This window comes from Marmota monax, unplaced genomic scaffold, assembly GCF_021218885.2.
Source record: "Marmota monax isolate L192 unplaced genomic scaffold, Marmota_monax_Labrador192_F-V1.1 WCK01_AAM20220418_F8-fsc00328, whole genome shotgun sequence".
Classification (NCBI taxonomy): Eukaryota; Metazoa; Chordata; class Mammalia; order Rodentia; family Sciuridae; genus Marmota; species Marmota monax.
The window spans coordinates 315,533-334,885 of record NW_026693470.1 but is presented as its reverse complement, the minus strand read 5'-3'; the positions used below and the strand labels follow the sequence as shown (position 1 = coordinate 334,885).

Genomic DNA, 19,353 nt, shown 5'->3' with positions numbered 1-19,353 from the left:
ACATATAAAGCAAAAGCTGACAGAATCTATCCAGGTATGGTATTGTAAGCTTGTAGCTCCAGCTTCTTGTGAGGCTGGTGAAGAGTTTGAGTCCAGCCTGAGCAGTAGGGTAAAACCCTGTCTCAAAAAAAGAAAAAGAAAAAGAAAAGAAAGGAAAGAAAGAAAAATCTTCTGCAGTTTAAATCTGAAATGTCCCCAAAGTCCCATGTTTTAAGGACTTGGTCACTAGACTGGGGCACTATTAGGAGGTGGTGGAACTTTTGAGTGGTGGGATCCAGTGGAAAGAAGTTAGATGATTGTGGATGTGCACTTGAAAAGGATATTGGAACCCAGACCATTCCTTCTCTCTCTCTGCTTCTTGATTGCTATGAGGCAAGCAGCTCACTTCTACTACTGTTTTAGTCAGTTATTTTACTGCTGGACCAAAAGACCTGAAAAGAACAATCAGAGGAGGAAAAGTTTTTTGGGGGGGCTCATGGTTTCAGAGGTCTCAGTCGATGGATGACTGTCTCAGTTGCTCTGAGTCCAAAATAAGACAGAATGTCATAGCAGAAGAATGTGGCAGAGGAAAGTGACTCAAGACATCATACAGGGAGGTGGGTAGAGCTCTCTGTACTACAACAAAATATACACCCCCAAGGTGTGCCCTCAATGACCCACCTCCTTCAGCCACACCCTAACTGCCTACATTCTCCATTCAGTTAATCCCCACCAGGGGATTAAGCACTGATCAGGTTAATACTCTCATAACCCAATCATTTCACCTCTGAACCTTCTTTCATTGTTTCACACATGAGCTTCTGGGGGATGCCTCGCATCTAAACCATAACAACCACACGCTCCCAACTATGGTTTTCTGCCTTATCATAAGCCTAAAATAATGGAGTCTAATGACCATAGACTGAAATGTATAAAAGACTTCAGATACTTCTTCAAGAAGAACTTATAGGGCTGGAGTTGTGGCTCAGTGGTAGAGCACTCGCCTAGCCTATGCGAGGCCCTGAGTTCGATCCTCAGCACCACATAAAAATAAATAAATAAAGGTATTGTGTCCAGCTACAACTAAAAAATAAATATATTTTTTAAAGAACTTATTAAGTACTTAGGTTACAAAAGTAAGTACTCAAACCAGTTAAGTAAGTTTTTATATTAGGAAACTAGAAAAATAAGAAAAATTAAACACAAAGAAAGCAGAAGGAAGGAAAGATATGAAATCAATGAATTAGAAAATTGAAGAACAATAAAGAAAAATTAATGAGATCAGAACCTGGTTCTCTCAATAAGATATAAAAAATTAAAAAGCCTCTAGCCAGTTATGTGGAATAAAAAAATAGACGATAAGAAATTATCAATATTATAAATGAAAGTGAATATCATTTCAGATCCTACAATGAAAGCCTAATGTATTATAGCCTATTATAGCCTAATACTATAACTATTTTATGCAAAACAAAATCTTATGGTTCGAAATAAAATGGAGAAATTATTTGAAAGACATAGCCAAGCAAATATCAAGAAGAAATAAATAGCTCGAACAGTCCTATAACTATTGAAGAAATTCAAATTACATTTAAAATCTTTCCCAAAAGGAAACCTCTAGGTCAAGATAGCTTCACTGGTTAATTCTGTCAAATATTTAAGGAGGAAATAAACCAATTCTGCACAAAGCAGGAAGCAGAAGAGAAATTTCAGAAAAGAAGAAAATAGAATGCTTTCTAGCTTGTGTTATGAAGACAACAACCCTATACCAAAAAGAAAAACAAATTACAAAAAAGTCTGCACTAACATTTCTCATGATTATAGTCACAAAAGTCCTTAACAAAAACTAAGCAAAACTTCCAAGCACAGTGGCACACACCTGTAATGCCAGTGACTCAGAAGACTAAGGCAGAAGGATCTAAGTTCAAGGCCAGCCTTATCAACTTAGTGAGACCGTGTCTCAAAATAAATAAAAAGGGCAGGGGATAGAGCTCAGTAGCTCAGTGGAAATCCACCCCTTGTTCAATCCCCAGTATTAATAGCAGCAGTAGTAGTAGTAGTAGTAGTAGTAGTACTAATTAGCAAACCCAAACCAAATCCAGCAATGTATCAGTATGATAATATAACAAAATGAGTTTTATTCCAGGAATAAATTTTCAGTTTAACAACTGAAAATCAGTGTAACTCACAATATTAAGAGACTAAAAAAGCAAAACAAGAACATCTCACTAGGTTCAGGGAGGCACTTGGAAAATTCAAGCATTAATCATCATAAAAATCATGTAGCAAAAGAGAAATACCAAAGAATTTCCTCAGTTGATAAAGGTATCGATAAATAAACTACAGATAATATTGTACCTAATGGTGAAACACTGAGTGCTTTCTCCCTAATATTAAAAGCAAGACAAGAAAGTCTTCTCTCACAAGTTCAATTAAACATTGGACAAGAAGTCCTGGATTAAAAAAAAAAAGTCCAGATCAGTTTTTCAAGGCAATATAGGCAAACAAGGTATATAAGAGGAAAAGAAGAAAAAAAATCTCTATTCAAAAATGGCATGAGCTTTATATAGAAAATCCTAAGAAATCTACCCTATCCTCCACACAAAACATACCAGGACTAATAACTTAAGTTTAGCAGAATCACAGAAAACAAGGTTAATGTACAAAAATTAATTGTATTTCTATATAATAGTAATGAGCTATTGAAATAAAAAATGAAAATTAAAATATTCAAATGTACTTAAGAAAGGAAAGACTCAACATTGTTAAGGTATCAATTTTTCTCAATCAATATTGAAAGTCGTCTATACCCAATTCCTGTTGCTACCCAAATAGGCATTTTTGCAGAAATTGATAAAGTAATTCTAACATTTTTAGAATTCCAAACAATCAAAATGGTCTAAAATTTAAAAAATAAAGGTGGAACATTTACACTAATTTCAATATTTAACTATAAAGCTATAGTAATCAAGAGAGTATGGTAGAGAAATAAATACAGACATATATTAGTAGAACTAAATAGTTGTTGCAGAAATAGACCCACAGTCAATTGCTTTTTGACAAAAGTGCCAAAGAAGTTCAATGGAGATAAGGATAGTTTTGTCAATGAATAATGCTATAACAAGTTAGCAAAAATATGAACCTTTATTTTGTATGATATACAAAATATTTTAAAATAAGTGAAGACAGGGGGCTGCGATTGTGACTGAGTGGTAGAGCACTTGCCAAGCATGTATGAGGCACTGGATTTGATTCTCAGCACCACATATAAGTAAATAAAATAAATGTCCATTTACAACTAAAAAAAAGTGAAAACATAAATGTAGGGTTGAATGTATTAAACCTCTAGAAGAAAACAAGAGAAAATCTTAGTGACATAAAATTAGCCAAAGTTCCTTAATTAAGAGAGAAAAAGCATGATACATTAGAAAACATTTGATAAATTAAGGCTTACTAGGATTTAAACTTTTATTTTTCAAAGACAACAGTTAAGAAAATGAAAATGTAAGGCATCCACTGAAAGAAAATATTGGCAAAGTATATTTCCGATAAAATACTTGATTTCCGAATACATAAATTCTTACAACTCAATAAAACAAAAGCACAACTTATAACTAGGCCAAAATTTAAACAGAATCTTGACTAAAGAGGCTATGTACATAACAAATATGCACATAAAAGGATGCTCACCATTACTAATCACATGAAAATAAAATTAAAACCACAGAGGAAGGATAATAAAGATGCCTGGTAAATCTCTATTTTGCCTAACCTTTTTCAGGCAATAGCCAATCACATCAGTTTTAGGGGCACACTGATTTATTTTTGTCAACCTATCTGTCAAATCCAGAGCAGGGGACACCAATGGAGAATTTTAAGTTATTTCTTAGCAGAGTTAAACACAACAAAAACAAACAAAAAGGATCCAATCTTTTGAGTTTTGTATGTAGTGTATTATATTTTCCAAAGTTGGCCACAATGATATCTCCCATTCCACATGCTCTAATACTGATACTCCTTTCATCTGGATGGGTTTGGGATTACAGCAAAAGTGACACAATGTGACTTCCAGAATTAGGTCATTAAAGGTATTCTTCCAGAATACTCAGGAGTCCTGAGCTACTGTATCAGCAGCCCAACCACAGAAGGCCACTATATTGAGAGGAAGCCCCAGTGCACTCCTTCAAACCACCACCTGAGAGGATCTGTCTGAGACTAGGTGAAGCGAGAATAAGGCCCAGCTTACCCCAGCTATTGTAAATGACCCCCAATTTCTCCCTTCCAGCTGAAGACTGACTACCAGAACCCAAATGGGAGACCTTAAGATGAAAACCACCCATCCTCACCTCTCCTGAATTCCAGACCCATAAAACACATGAGAGAATGAAATGATTATTACAGTTATAGACCACTGAATTTGGGGGTGATTTGTTATGTAGCAATAATAACTAAAAGATGGAACATACTAGTAAAAAATTTCTGTGGAAAGATAGGGCTAGAAGCTACTTGAGCAGAGATTTACTTATATCTAACTCAAATTAAAATGCTATAATTTTCTTTATATCAGCTCTATCACCAAGGTTTTTGTTTTGTTTGTTTGTTTGTTTTTTTATGGGCTTAAATTATTTTCCAAACTTGGGCAAGATTCATGTGTCTCCTTTAAGAGACATTAGTTTATTAAAAGACCTGAGCACCTGTTTTGTGCCAGGCACAGGGCTGTGTTATCCATGAAGGGTCAGATTTCTGGTATGAGAAATCGTTGTCAACTGACATGGTTTCCTTTTGCTCAATTCAGGGTAGAAATTATGAAAAGGCAAAATATAGCACTTTTTGATGTTACTAATTCTTAGTGTCACCAACTCCCAGCTCTTAGTGCTATCAGCTACCCAAGGACTCTTGTGCTCAATTTAAAATAGAAATCAGGAAAAGGCAAACAATATAGTCCCTAGGAAGCCTTATTGGGGCTTCCTAGGGACTATATTGTGCTGGAGTACAAGGGAAACAGTGCACAAGGGAAGGGTTACCTAACTGTTCATTGGAGGACTTACTTGGACAAAAAGGGAGGTTGTGCAGATGCAGTCGACTGTTGCACAGATCTCAGAATTTCTGTATACGCCTTGTCAGTTCTTTATTTTGCACCCAGGTTTCCACTTTACAGGGTGCTCTGTTTATGCACACTGGATTCATCTGTGTAACTTGTAGAGATGGTGGAGGTGCTCACTACTGCCACCACAGGAAGGTCATATGTGGTCAAGTTCCAGAAAATTGCTGCCTGTTGATGTTGTGGGAGAGCTTGGAGGAGCAGTCAGCAGCTCCTGAATCTGGTCATTGGTGGAAAGAATTCATCATATTAACTATTATCCAGCTCAGTCCAAAGCACTGATTGCAATGTGATATCTTCAATGCATAGAGGAAAAAAACCCAAAAAGTCCAAGTACCAGACTGACTCTGATTTAGATTTTAAAATGAAGTTAAAGTCAACCAGTCTCTTAGTTTGCATAGCACAACATTGTCACAACTCTCTCTTCTTGGTCTTGCTCCTCCTTGTATCTTTAGTGCTGAGCCTTATGCAAGACAGACAGCTGGTGCTCAGTGAATGTGTGTTGAATGAGTACATTAACACTGGGGTCCTGACTGCTGCTACTGTGTTGACCAAAAAATCCCCCATGTTTTGATTGCTATCACCACATCCCTGGAAAAACCCCTGGCTCTCCTGCTTCCTCATGTTCAGCTGCCCCTTGAGGTCCCTAAGTTCTCTTTTTTGTTGTGGTTGTGGTACTGGGAATTGAACCCAGAGACCCTGTACCACATCCCAAGCTTTCCTCCAACTTTTTTGGGGACAGGGTCTCTTTAAAGTGCTTAGTCTGGCCTCAAATTTGCAATCCTCCTGCCTTTCCTGGCTGTAATGTCTCTTGCAATTCTCCCAGGTGTGGAGAGTCTCTGTGGAAGTTATGCTGTTGCGTGTATAATCGTGAAAGGCCTGGGATGCTCCCACACATGTATACATGCCTTCTGACCCTGCCTTGCCTGCCCTGCAGACCAATTGCTATTTTACTGTTTGTGGAATCTCATCAAAGCCTACTCTTTCCTGTTCACTTTCAGTTGGAACCACTGTTAGCTGGTGTACAGCAGTATCTGTATTGGAGCAGAGAAGTGTGCCCCCTTTTCCTGGTACTAAAATGTCAAATATCATATTGTGGCAATCAACAGCCTAACTACACATGTGCAGTTCCAGAGGAAAATATTCAGAAGGGCTCATCACAATGAAATTACAGAACCCCAGAGCCTGACCTTCACGAGGATGATTAGGACCACATCCTAACACCTGTGGTGAAGGTGAGAGAAGGCGAGTACCTGCAGCTATCCTATCACTTTGCCTCTAGCTGAATTCACTCTATTGTGTCTCTCTCATTCCTCGCCCCTTTCCCCCACGAAGACCTGGCCTTAAAAAAAAAAAAAAAAAACTAGCTTGCAATGACCTAAGGAAATTGGATATGTGTAGAGAATTGCACAACTTGAAACACATTATTTTGGCCTCTCACAGAAAAGCCAAGGTGTTTTATGTGATTCCCCCTGGGTGTGATTCTGTGTTTTAGGTGGGGTGCTGAAGACAGCATCACCTATACCAGGTAAGGGATGATGAGTGTGACTCTTGGTTTTCTTCCTGCTTTTCTGGGCTGCTCTTGCCAGCCTTACTTTGGAGACTTTCCCAAGGCTCAGTGTCTCTGTGCTCTCTCCCTTGGGGAATTCACTCACTTCTGTGGCTTTCAGGATCACTATCATGCAAATTACACCTAAATTTAAATCACCAATCCAAACTTCTCCTCTGATCATCAAGCTCTATATCCGTCAACCTCACTGACATGTCCATTTGGATGCCTAATAAACATGTCTAACTTGACCCACACTCTTGATTTCCTTTCCTTAATGTGCTTCCTTTCATCTGCGATCCACTAAATGAAACAACCAGTAACTGAAGCCAGAAGACTAGACGTCATTCCCAATCTATCCCTGACACCTTTCCGCTTTGGATCTGTCACCAGGTTTCTTGTTCCTATTAAAAAATACAATCATATCCATCCTTCCCCACTGCCACTATGCCAGCCCCACCAGCCTCATCTCAACAACCTAACTGGTTTCCTGCTCCAGTTATACCTACCTCAAATCTAGTTTCCATACAGTAGCCAGAGTCAATCTTTCAAGAATTTGAAATCTATAGATGCCATGTCCTGTTGAACTTAGAGTCCAAACCAGGCATGATCTGGTGCCTTCTGCCTTTTTTTTTTGTACCAGGGATTGAACCCAGAGGCACTTAACCACTGAACCACATCCCCAGCCACTCGGTATTTTTCAATTTAGAGACGGGGTCTCATTGAGTTGCTTAGGGCCTTGCTAAGTTGCTGAGGCTGGCTTTGAACTTGTAATTCAGACTCCTGAGCCGCTGGGATTATGGGTATATACCATCGTGCCCAGCTCTCCTACTTGTTTTTAGTTCGTGTTTGTTTTTTTGCAGAGCTGGTAATCAAACCCAAGCACTCATGCATGCTAGGGAGATGCTCTACCACTGAGCTACACCTCTAGCCCTCCTGCCTGCCCACCCCCAGCCCTTTCTTCTCTTAGAGACTTGCTGTATGCTATTCCCTCTGCCTAGAATACATTCTCTAAGTCTGGCTTCCATGTCACTTCCACAAGGACACCTTCCCTATCATTATATCTAAATGATGCTCTCCCTGTTATTCGTCCTCCTGGCATGCTTCTTATTTCCTTCAGAGAACTATCCTATTTTTGCAGGGTGTATGTGTGTCAAGGATTTGAACCTAGGGATGCTTAACCACTGAGTCACATCCCCAGTCTTTTTTAATTTTTAATTTTGAGAGATAGTCTTGCTAAGTTGCTTAGGGCCTCACTAAGTTGCTGAGGCTGGCTTCAAACTTGCCATCCTCCTGCCTCAGCCTCCTGAGACCCTGGAATTACCAGCATGTGCCACACAAATGACCCTATTTTGTAATTATAGACTTAGTTGTTGATCTATTTGTTGTCAGTTTCCCTCCTTCCCCAACACACACTGAACTGTATCTCCAAAAGTCAAGTATAATTTTATTCATCATCATCATTATTGTGGCAATAACTGGTGCTTCTTGAGAGCCTACTGTGTGCCAGGCACTTGGCATTATCTCATTTAACTCTCAAAATAATCCTATAGAATTGTTATTATCTCCATTTTGCAAGTGAGGACACTGAGGTATAGAGATATTGGGTTATTTATCCTGAATTACAGACCTAACATAAGCTAGTGCCTAATGCAGAGATTGGCATGTAACAGATCCTGCAACTATTTGTCAAGTACATATTTTTGTTGAATTATCCATTTCATAGAATCCACATGGGAGAAATTTCTTTTAAACATTCCTATTAGGAAAAGTAATATTTCTAATTTGTTTTTTATATAAATACTGTGGAGGTTGAGGATTGATATCTCTCTCTCTCTCTCTCTCTCTCTCTCTCTCTCTCTCTCTCGTTTGCAAAGATATCTATAGATGACCATAAAAAGTCACAGGAATATAGTAGGAATATACATGAAATTTTTGCTAGGGAATAAAAGTATTACATTATTTTTAGATTTTCCCCAGTCAAGAATGTATTACTGCTGAATTTGGGTAGGTGGAAGCAAAAGTAAAAGTAAATTAATAAATATTTTAAGTAAATAAATAAGCTTGTCTACATTGGTAGACAACACTCAGCCACATGTTAAATTTTTTTATTTTGCAAAGCCTTTGAGGCTTCTAAGAACATTTGTAAATATTCCAATGGCTCCGGATGACCCTTTGCAAATACTTTTTTGCTGAAAGAGCATTTTCTTTCAGTTGGTGGGGCTATGAGTTAGCTGGCAATTTGGCAGCTGCCAGTCACTGAGTCTTGCTCTTGCCTGGTGGGTTAACAACTCAAGTTCATTGCAGAGAAAAGCACAAGGACTTAGGAATTCAAACACAAAGAAGGCAAAACACCCTAAAGAATTTCTATTTTCTTTTTGTTTAAAACAGGAAGATGTGATAGGCCTTTGAAAGTAGTTCTTTTTCTTTCCTTATTCTTCTGATACCTTCTCAGCAATTCACTTAACAGAGGAAGGACAGAGTGAAAGCAAGAAAAAGGAGGTTTCTCCTCACACAACCTTCCATCTGTAACAGCTCTTACCTGGCATAAGAACTGCCGAGAAGCTGAGAAACTAACTCATTTGATTCAGAATTTGTGAAACAAATCAGCTAATTTTTTTTTCCCCTTCGTCCAGGTATTGGAGATTGAACATAGGGGTGCTTTACCAGTACACCTTTAAAAGCTCTTTAAAAATTGCTTTTTAAACAGCTTTTAAAAGACCTTATTTTGACATAAGGTCATGTTAAGTTGCTCAGGTTGTCTTTGAACTTGCCTGCTTCAGCCTCCTCATAACTGGGATCATGGGTGTGTGCCACCACCACTCCCAGCTCAAATCAGATGATTGAATTCATTTACTCAAGTAAAAAAGAGAAGAGACTGGAACTCTGGACTCGGCACCAGAATTCCAGCCCACCCATAGTCAGCTGACAGAATAGTTTTCAATTCCACTGGGCTGTAGGGCCACAGGAAGGACAGCTGCCCTTGTGGAACCCTCCTACAGGCTAGGACTGGGGCTCTGTCCTGTCCACCTTTTATAGAATCAGCAATGTGGTGCTCAGAAGTAGAGAGTCCAGACCAATTAAGGGCATAGAAAAACTGTTGCTTGCCCTCTTGCTCCTTCTCCTCTGGGGTGGATTGGCTGAGACAATGGGCAGACCAGAAGTGGGAGTGTTGTAACATTCTCAAAAACCTTGAGATGAGTGCTGTTGTCAACAGCTAAGAGTTGAGTGATGCTGTCACACTGCAATGGATGATTATCACGTTCTTTCAGGCTCTGGTATCTGGCCTTATCCTTCTCTTTCCTTCTCATTGTCTCCTTCCACAGTCTCTTCAGCCACAATTGCTACTTTCTAACCTCCTCTCCGAGCAAATTTTATTCTTCCTTTGAGTCTCTTCACTGTTGAATCTTTCCTCAGACACGCTGCTCCAAGACTGTGCAGAGATGAATCCCCTTTGATTTCTGGTCACAGCCTACATGCCAGCTCATTGAGACCTTCAGAGCCACATACCTAGTGGCTCCCAGCTCTCTCTGAGAGCAGCTCTGTTTTGTTTCACTCTAGCACTTGTTCTTCTCTTTACATGTATTTAAGTTCGTGGCCTTGTCCTCATCCTTCTAGATTTTGATCTCTGAGAGTACAGGGACCTTGTCAGTTATTTTTAGCACTGCACTCAGGAGGAACACAACATTTGCACAGGGTGAGTGCTGAGGGCACAATTCACATGAAGAAATTAGAGGGTCTTGGACCTCTTTTCCCACCTATGAGCAGCTCCCAGTGCAGACATACATGTTAATCTAACCAGTGCATACTGGGTGCCAGGCAAGGGTGATGCCAAGATTGCCAAGTGGGCAGATCTTCCTTGGCTCCCATACTTCCAGAAGAATAGTCCTACCAGTCACTGCAGTCCCAGTCACTGCCAGTCCTGCCAGTCACTACAGTCCTAGTCCTCTCTAATAAACACATTTATTAGGGTGTACTCAAGGCAGTGGCTTGCCAAGTTACAAAGGGGCAAAGATGCCATATCTGCTAGCTCCAGAAGCAATAAAAGATGGCTTAAAAAGGCTGTATCACTTCCCTACTATCTCTTCCCTTTGGTTTCCAATTCACTCATGAGGTCTCATCACAGCCAGAATAATGACCCCAAGCTCACTTTCAACTGAGGACCCTGAGGCTCCAACAAGAACGATTTTTGTCCCTGGACACTGGAGATGAGTGACCCATGCTCTGCCAATTTTGTACTATATCAAGAACTCAGTCTCCCAAGTCTCCAGGTCATTTTCTGTTCAAAAGGTGTAGAAAGCATTTCCCAAGGCTCTCAGGGTGCAGTAAATCATGGGTGGATAAACAAAGACAATATATAGATACTTCCCCAAACCTTTGGATTTTTGCTGTCACCTAAGCTAAGCACTCCAAATTATATAAGAAGAAGCTGAGTTTTTCTCTTTTGCAGCTCCCTACACACTGGAGAAGGTTATTCATCCTATTTCCAGGTTCCCAGGGCAAGTGGTAGAGAAATCTTACTTGATTGTGTCATCTAGAAGCTTCCTTGAGGACAGCTTCAATCCGGGTAGGAACCCTGAGGATCTCCTGCCCATTATTCTCTCATCTCTTCCACTCTCCATACTATGGGGCCCAGATGTGTTGCAAAGAGACTGGATATCTCTGTTCCATGGCAGAATTGTGTCTAGCTCCTTTTTCTTTTTCCATTGTTATTTTCCCCAGTATATGCTTCTCCTAGGGCCTTGGTAGGACTTATCTGTGTTAATGTGTACTTGTGGGTATGCAAAAAAGAAAAAGTTCCACATAAGTGGGTATAGGTGGGGTACCCCAGGATTCTAGAAGTTCTCATTTCCAAAGAAAAGTACATAAGCCTGTTGAACCCTGACTAGAAGATACAAAGTCTCCCTTCTCCCTCAAACTCTACCTACTTCTGATACCCTGAAGCAGTACTTGCCTCTCCAATGGGCCTCTGTTTCCCAGTTTTCCCATGAGAAGTTGAATGCTGAATTGTTTCAGCCACAGATCAGCATGGGCTTGGCCAAAATTCTCTACCCCTGGGTTGTTTGTAGCACGGGCATGGTCAGGGTGTTTCTGGGCCTCCCTCACTTGGGAACAAACAGACATATCCCACACTGCACAGTCAGATCTTGATTTTATGGTCAGCCTTGTACACGGGACCCTTTGAGTGTTCCCAGACAATGCAAGCATGTGAGCCCAGCCTTCCCCTGTCCCACTACCTATGCACAGGGAATACTCAGCATTGTTCCTGTCCTCTGGAGCAGGAGGTTGTGCTAGCCTCATTCAACACTTGTACTGATGGTAGGGAACTGGTAGTTTCCCAAAGAAAACCTGAGACGCTGTTAGAAGTGGAAGACCTGGATGTGGGCTTAGAAAAAGAACCAGACTTCAGAATCATATAGGTCAATTCTACTCCTGCCCCATCTCCCACTTTGCAGATTGGAGACATGTCCCAGAGAAGTGATGTGTTCATCTGACATCCAACAATGATTCCATGGTAAATCTAGTGCTTCAGTTAGGTTTATATTTGCCTGCATATAGCAAAAAACCCCAAATAATTGTACTGCACACTAGGGAGAGATTTCTTTCTTTCTCATATAGAAGAATTATAGGTGGGCAGTCTATGCTGACTCTGGACTATCCATGTCAATCATGATCATTTGTCTTAAATTTCATCTGAGTAAGTGGTTTCGATTCTCTATGCTGTCTTGTGGCTCAAGATGATATAGGAGCTCCAGCCTTGTCTAGCTATGATGTGCACTTCAAAGACAGGAAGGAGAAAAGAAACATCAAAGGGTCTCCTACAGCTATGTCAAGTCCATCTAAACACACTCCCCCAAATCCCAGGGATGCTTGTATTCACATCCAATGGCCTCAAATTCTATAGTCACTGTTAGTAAAGAGAGGTCATGGATTATGGTCACTTATTGGTGACCAAATTATTTTCTGTAGTTAAAAAGAAAGGAAGAATAAAACCAGGTTTTATTCTTATTCTAGAATGTAGAATATTCTATTCTACATGGTTCTGGACAATGTTTTTTTCTGAATTCTAAATTCAAAGATGAAGAAGAAGAAATGGGAGTTATTCCAGGTGAATAGTGCCTTTGTTTACCAAACAAAGCTTCCCTTTTCATTTTCCTTGGTGATCATTCACTAGCTAGGTTTCTCTGGGTTCCGTTCTCATACTGTGTAATTTAAGATTGGTTAGTTGGAGAGCCCCCCTCAATGACGAGGAGAAACGTGAGAGTGGAATAAAGATGTAATTACTTATATCCTGGAAAGAGGAAAGGGTTATATACATGTCCAGAGGTCACACACCTGGAGGTCAGAGAGCAGGTGGAAAAGAGAGAGAGAGTAGGACAACAGGAGGGTGATCAAAAACAAGAAGACGTGATGCCTTTTCTTCTGGTGAGGTGTTACCTTCAGGTACACCCAGCACAAGGCTGGGTATGTGGGTGTGTGGTGATTCTTTGTCTTCAACTCGAGGAACAGAGATGAGAACTTTCACTTTAACTACATGACCAAACCAAAAGGAATGCCAACGCTACATATTTGCCACAGGCTCCAACATGCCTACAGATGATATCTGATCAATGTCATCAGGCTCCACCATGATACTTAATATATATTTTTTTGATGCTTAATTTTTGATCTGCTAATAGTCACATACCTGTTAGGGCAGGTTAGCAAGTATCTGCCTGTGATATCTCATCATCTTTCTTTTCAGTAATTTTATATAGGTAAGAGGAGTATTTGGAGCTATTCAATTTAAAAGCTGATTCTGTATGTTTTACTTTTCATTAACTATTATGTGGAAGTATATGTGGAAAGAGGGAGAGGATTTTACTACAGAAGTGATTGGAAAATAAAAATGTTTAATAAATCTCCTGTTATCTAATGAATATTATTTTAACATGAATTTAATAACACAGTAAATCAAGTAATGAAAACTATTTCTAATGCCAAACTTAGGAACTGTAGTGAAGACTTTTTTTATTTCTTTTTTTTACAGATTTATTGAGATATAAGTCCTATACCATATAATAGATTTCTTTAGAATGTAAAATTCAATGGTTTTTTTGACATGTTCAAAGAATTCTGGTTCATCAATTTTAGAACACTTTCATCATTTAAAAACAAACAAACAAACAAACAAACCTTTAAACAGTCACCATCTCCCTAACTGGTCCCCCTCCTCCTGTCCTATGGAAACCACTGATCAACTGTCTCTCTATGGATTTGCCCATTCTGGAGAGTTTAAGTAGAACCATACAACATGTGACTTGATGTGTCTGACTTCTTTCACTCAGCATGCTTGCAGTGTTCATTTATATATATACAATCAATCAATAAGTACATGAAAAAATGCTCACCATCTCTAGCAGTCAGAGAAATGCAAATCAAAACCACCCTAAGATACCATCTCACTCCAGTAAGATTGGCAGCCATTATGAAGTCAAACAACAACAAGTGCTGGCGAGGATGTGGGGAAAAGGGTACTCTTGTACATTGCTGGTGGGACTGCAAATTGGTGAGGCCAATTTGGAAAGCAGTATGGAGATTCCTGGGAAAGCTGGGAATGGATCCACCATTTGACCCAGCTATCGCCCTTCTCGGACTATTCCCTGAGGATCTTAAAAGAGCGTACTATAGGGATACTGCCACATTAATGATCATAGCGGCACAATTCACAATAGCTAGACTGTGGAACCAACCTAGATGCCCTTCAATAGATGAATGGATAAAAAAAAATGTGGCATCTATATACAATGGAGTATTACGCAGCACTAAAAAATGACAAAATCATAAAATTTGCAGGGAAATGGATGGCATTAGAGCAGATTATGCTAAGCGAAGCTAGCCAATCCTTAAAAAACAAATGCCAAATGTCTTCTTTGATATAAAGAGAGCAACTAAGAACAGAACAGGGAGGATGAGCATGAGGAAAAGATTAACATTAAACAAAGACGAGTGGGGGGGAGAAAGGGAGAGAGAAGGGAAAGCATATGGAAATGGTAGGAGACCCTCAATGTTACACAAAATTACATATAAGAGGTTGTGAGGGGAAAGGGGGGGAACAAGGGAGAGAATTGAACAATAGCAGATGAGGTAGAGAGGGAAGATGGGAGGGGAGGGGTGGGGGGATAGTAGGGGATAGGAAAGGTAGCAGAATACAACAGTCACTAATATGCCATTATGTAAAAACGTGAGTGTGCAACCGATGTGATTCTGCAATTTATATTTGGGGTAAAAATGGGAGTTCATAACCCAATTGAGTCAAATGTATGAAAGATGATATATCATGAGCTTTGTAATATTTTGAACAACCAATAAAAAATAAATAAATAAATAAAAAATTAATAAAAAAGTCTACTGATTGTAAAAATAATAAAAGCAAACACTTGGTGGGTGAAGATAGTTTTGTCTATGCTTGCTTGCATACTTTTTCAAAAGCTTTTAGAACCAATTTATGATTTCTTCCCTTTAAATTGAACCAAATTTTTATTTATCACATTTACAACATTTGATATCTTGATAATAATAATAATGGGTAATTCTATTGTTCATTGTGTAAAGCCTGCTACATAACTGTTTCACTTAATTCTCCCAACAATTCTAGGAGGTAATGAGTGGGGTTATTTCCAGTGTAGAGATGAGGAAACTGGCCTGAAGTATAGCCCCAGTGGTCTTATTTATATTCTAGGTTAATTATTTTTATCTGTTGCTGTGATTGACATGTCTTTGTCTAGGAACTAGAGTTATGACTAAGGAGTAGAACGAGGGAAGCTAGAGTTGGGGATACCTTCAACTGTATGTCTGTGTGGTTGGGGAGAGGGGGTGTCCAAGTGCCTCTGGTTCCAGTCCCAGCCAACCATTTTTTGTACAGCTAAGAAATAGCATTGGTTTTAGAACACTTCAGGACAGCCTATTCTCTGTAGTTCAAAGCTTTCTATTTAGTGGTTGAGTGTGTCCCAATTAAGACCTCAATTATCAATTATCAATTTCTGAAGGAGAAACAAAAATTCATGTCTCTGTCCACTCCCCTCAAATGGTCAAATTATATTTCCAGGACAGAAAAAGAGTTTAGTATAGTACAGCTGGAGTGCAGGTCCTAGAAAAAACAAAATTTTCATGTTTCCACCACAATGATTTGACTCTTTAATAAACTGGATTCACATCTCTCATTTTTGAAAAATCAGAATGTGTGTTGTTTACTTTAGTGGTCTTGATTATTTCACATAATATATGTGAGGCATTTTTCTATGTCATTAAAATTTTTTTGTGTGTGTGATACTGGGGACTAAACCTAGGTTCATCAATCTGGTGATCACAAGATGGTTTATGGTGGCCTGATCATTCTCAGGATCCTTAGGCTGACATGGTCTCAATTTTCCAATCAGAAGACAATGCTGGAAAATCACCTAAATTATAGATTTCTTAAAATATTTTTCTCTTGGATATGGGGTTGTAGCTCAGTGGTATGGTGCTCACCTTGCATGTGGAAGGCACTGCATTTCTATCCTCGGCACCACATAAAATTAAAATAAAGTTATAGTGTCCATCTACAACTAAAATATTAAAAATCGTCTTTCTTTGCTTAGTACATTTATTGTTGTGCTAATAAACAGTACACAATACAGTTATCATAAGTGAGTGAATGTATAGTTAACTTTTTTTTTTTTTTAACAGATTTACCGGAAATTTGGGAGTGGCAGGACCGGAAGAGAGACTGGCTTGGAGAGTGACAGGCTTGGAAGAAGACATATGGAAGTAAAATTAAAATAATATTCCCTTGTCCTTCCTTTTTATCTCTTTTCCACCTATTTCTTTTATTTCTTCTGTCCTACCTTAGTAGGAAAGAACTAGAGTGGTTTTCAGGCTACTTTTAGTAATTATACAATATATGTATAATATATAACAGTATATATATGATATATAATGTGTAATATCATATATATGTGAAAAATTATCACTTGAGAATTGAAAGGTGTGATATCTAGGTATTTAATTCCAGTTAGGTAAGTTGAATTTAAATTCTATAGAAAAAAATCTTTTATTTCCTCACAGAATGTTTTTAGGCAAACCAAAGAATGTTCTTGAATGACTTGAAAGAATGGAGAAATTAGAGGACTCTTTCATCTTTCTTTCTTATTTTAATTTATTTTTGTGAACTTTTATTTTTTCTTTCTTTTCTCTTCTTTCTTTCTGGCACTCAACTACCTTCTTAATGCCCCACAGATTGTTATATGTTGTTTCACTGTTATTATTTGATTTAAGAAATAAAACAAAGAATCAATAAATGGGATGGCTTCAAATTATAAAAGTTCCAAATAGCAAAAAAAGCAATTAGACAGAGAGTTTATGGAATGGGAAAATATCTTTGTCAGACACTCTATGACAGGGAATTAATACTCAGAATATATAAATTACTCCAAAAAAATGTAACCCTACAAAACCAAATATCCCAACCAATAAATGAACAAAAGTACTTTAGTTAAGACATTTTTTCAAAAAGAAGAAATACAAATGGCCAACAAATATATGAAAAAAATATTCAACACACTTTACATAGGGAAATACAAATCAAAACTACATTGAAATTTTATCTCAATCCAGTTAGAATGGCAATCATCTAGAATACAGTAATAAATGCTGGTGAGGATGTGGGGTGGGGAAGGGTATACACTCATACATTGTTGGTAGAACTGCAAATAGATACAACAACTTTTGAAAAAAGTATGGAGATTCCTCAAAAGACTAGGAATGGAACCACCATATGATACTGGTATCTTGTCCTCTGGTATTTATCCAAAAGAACTAAAATCAGCATACTATAGTGATACAATCACATCAATGTTTATAGCAGCACAATTCATAATAGCCAATTAATAGAATCAGCCTAGGTGCCCACCAACAGATGAATGGATGGTTAAAGAAAACATGGCATATATGCACAATGAAGTTTTACTCAACCATAAAGAAGAATGAAATTATGTCATTTGCTGGTAAATGGATGGAACTGGAGAACATCATGCTAAGTGAAATAAGCCAGACTCAGAAAGTCAAGGGTAGAATGTTTTCTTTCATGTGTAGAAGCTAGAGCAAAGTAAGGGGAAAAAGCAGGAATCCAAGAAAACAGAAGGGAGATCAGTGGAGTAGAAGCAGGAAATAAAGGAAGAGGAAGCAGGGATGGGAAAAGGGAGGAACTTTGGAATGAAATCGACCAAATTATGCTATGTACATATTTGAATATTCCAAGTGAATTTCACCTTTATATTTATCTATAAAGTACCAATTAAGCAACAAATAAATAGAAGCAAGACCAGTAGAGCAGTTGATGGGGGGGGCGGGCAAAGGGAGGGAGGTTGGGAGGAATAGAGGAAGAAGTGTAGATAAATGGAGCAAATTACATTTCATGAATGCATAATTATGTCAAATAAACCTGTTATGTAAACTATAATGCATTAATAAATACATTAAACATATTTTTTCTATTGATTTCTAGTGGCATTCCATTATGTTCTCATAAGATGTAAGGCAGGATACTGGGATTTATTTTTTGGTATTTGCTAAGACTTGCTTTGTGACCTAAGATATGATCTATCTTGGAGAAGGTTCCATGATCTTCTGAGAAGAAAATGATTCAATTGTTAGTAGCTGAAATATTCGGTGGAAGTCTGTTAGATCCATTTGATTTACTATAGTATTTAGATCAGAAGAGTCTTTATTGATTGTATGTCTAGATGACCTGACTATTGGTGAGAAAAGTATGGTGAAATCATTCAGTATAGTTGTATTGAGTTCTTTCTGGGACTTAATATTGAAGGGCACTTATTTTATTCAATTAGGTCACCAATGTTTGGGGCATAAGTATTTACCATTGCCATATCTTCTTATTAGATTGTTCCTTTACCAGTATGTAGTGACCTTCAACATATCTTCTGATGAATTTTTGCCTGAAATATGCTTTGGTGGATAGGAGTATAGCTACTCCTCCTTATTTTTGAACTCCATTTGCATGGAATATTTGTTTTTCCACCCTTTTACTTTCAGCCTGTGGATTTCTTCACCTATAATATGAGTTTCTTGCAAACAGCACATACTTGGGTCTTGCAGTTCAACCCACTCTAATAATAAAGGAAGGAGTATGGAGATTCCTCAAAAGACTAGGAATGGAATCACCATTTGAATTCTGCAATTATGTAAAATTATAACATACCAATAACAAACAAAACAAAAATATCTACATTTTAGTCCTGGATGATATCTGTGGTCTAACTTGCACATTCAGTTGTATTTTGATGATGATGATGATTTTTGTATTGGAGATGGAACCCAGGGCCCAGAGCATATGATCCAAGCATTCTATTGTAGAGGCACACCCTCCTCCACAGAAAATCTTAGTTAAGCTTCTCCAGAAATTTTCCCCATAATTGATCTTCGGACTATCAGCAGAAAGGATCTCTACAAAAGAGTTCAATGTAGTTAAACTTCCTATTTCCTGTTGCTCTATCTTATAATAATGAAATTTGGCCATGGGCCTGAAAGAGATCAGCACTCCAGATGCTGAAAGCCCCTTTATTAGCTTTTCACAACATTTATGGACTATTAAATATTCTCTAGTTTGAAATGATCTAGTAGTTTGTAAAGGTTTCCAAGTGGGAAGTATGTTTACAAATGCAGAGTGTGATTAGGAAGTTGGATT

At 38.3% G+C, this 19,353-nt stretch overlaps 1 protein-coding gene across 1 annotated transcript in view; it reads left to right on the top strand.

Annotated features, from left to right (window-relative positions):
* Positions 1-17,141, top strand: part of Ankrd12 (ankyrin repeat domain 12) — a 153,320-nt gene extending 136,179 nt beyond the window's left edge. The window contains exon 14 of the mRNA XM_058583464.1: positions 16,338-17,141. Coding sequence (XP_058439447.1) covers positions 16,338-16,433 — 96 coding nt within the window. The 3' untranslated portion in view covers positions 16,434-17,141. The remainder of the gene's footprint in view (positions 1-16,337) is intronic.
* Positions 17,142-19,353: the final 2,212 nt, after the last annotated feature.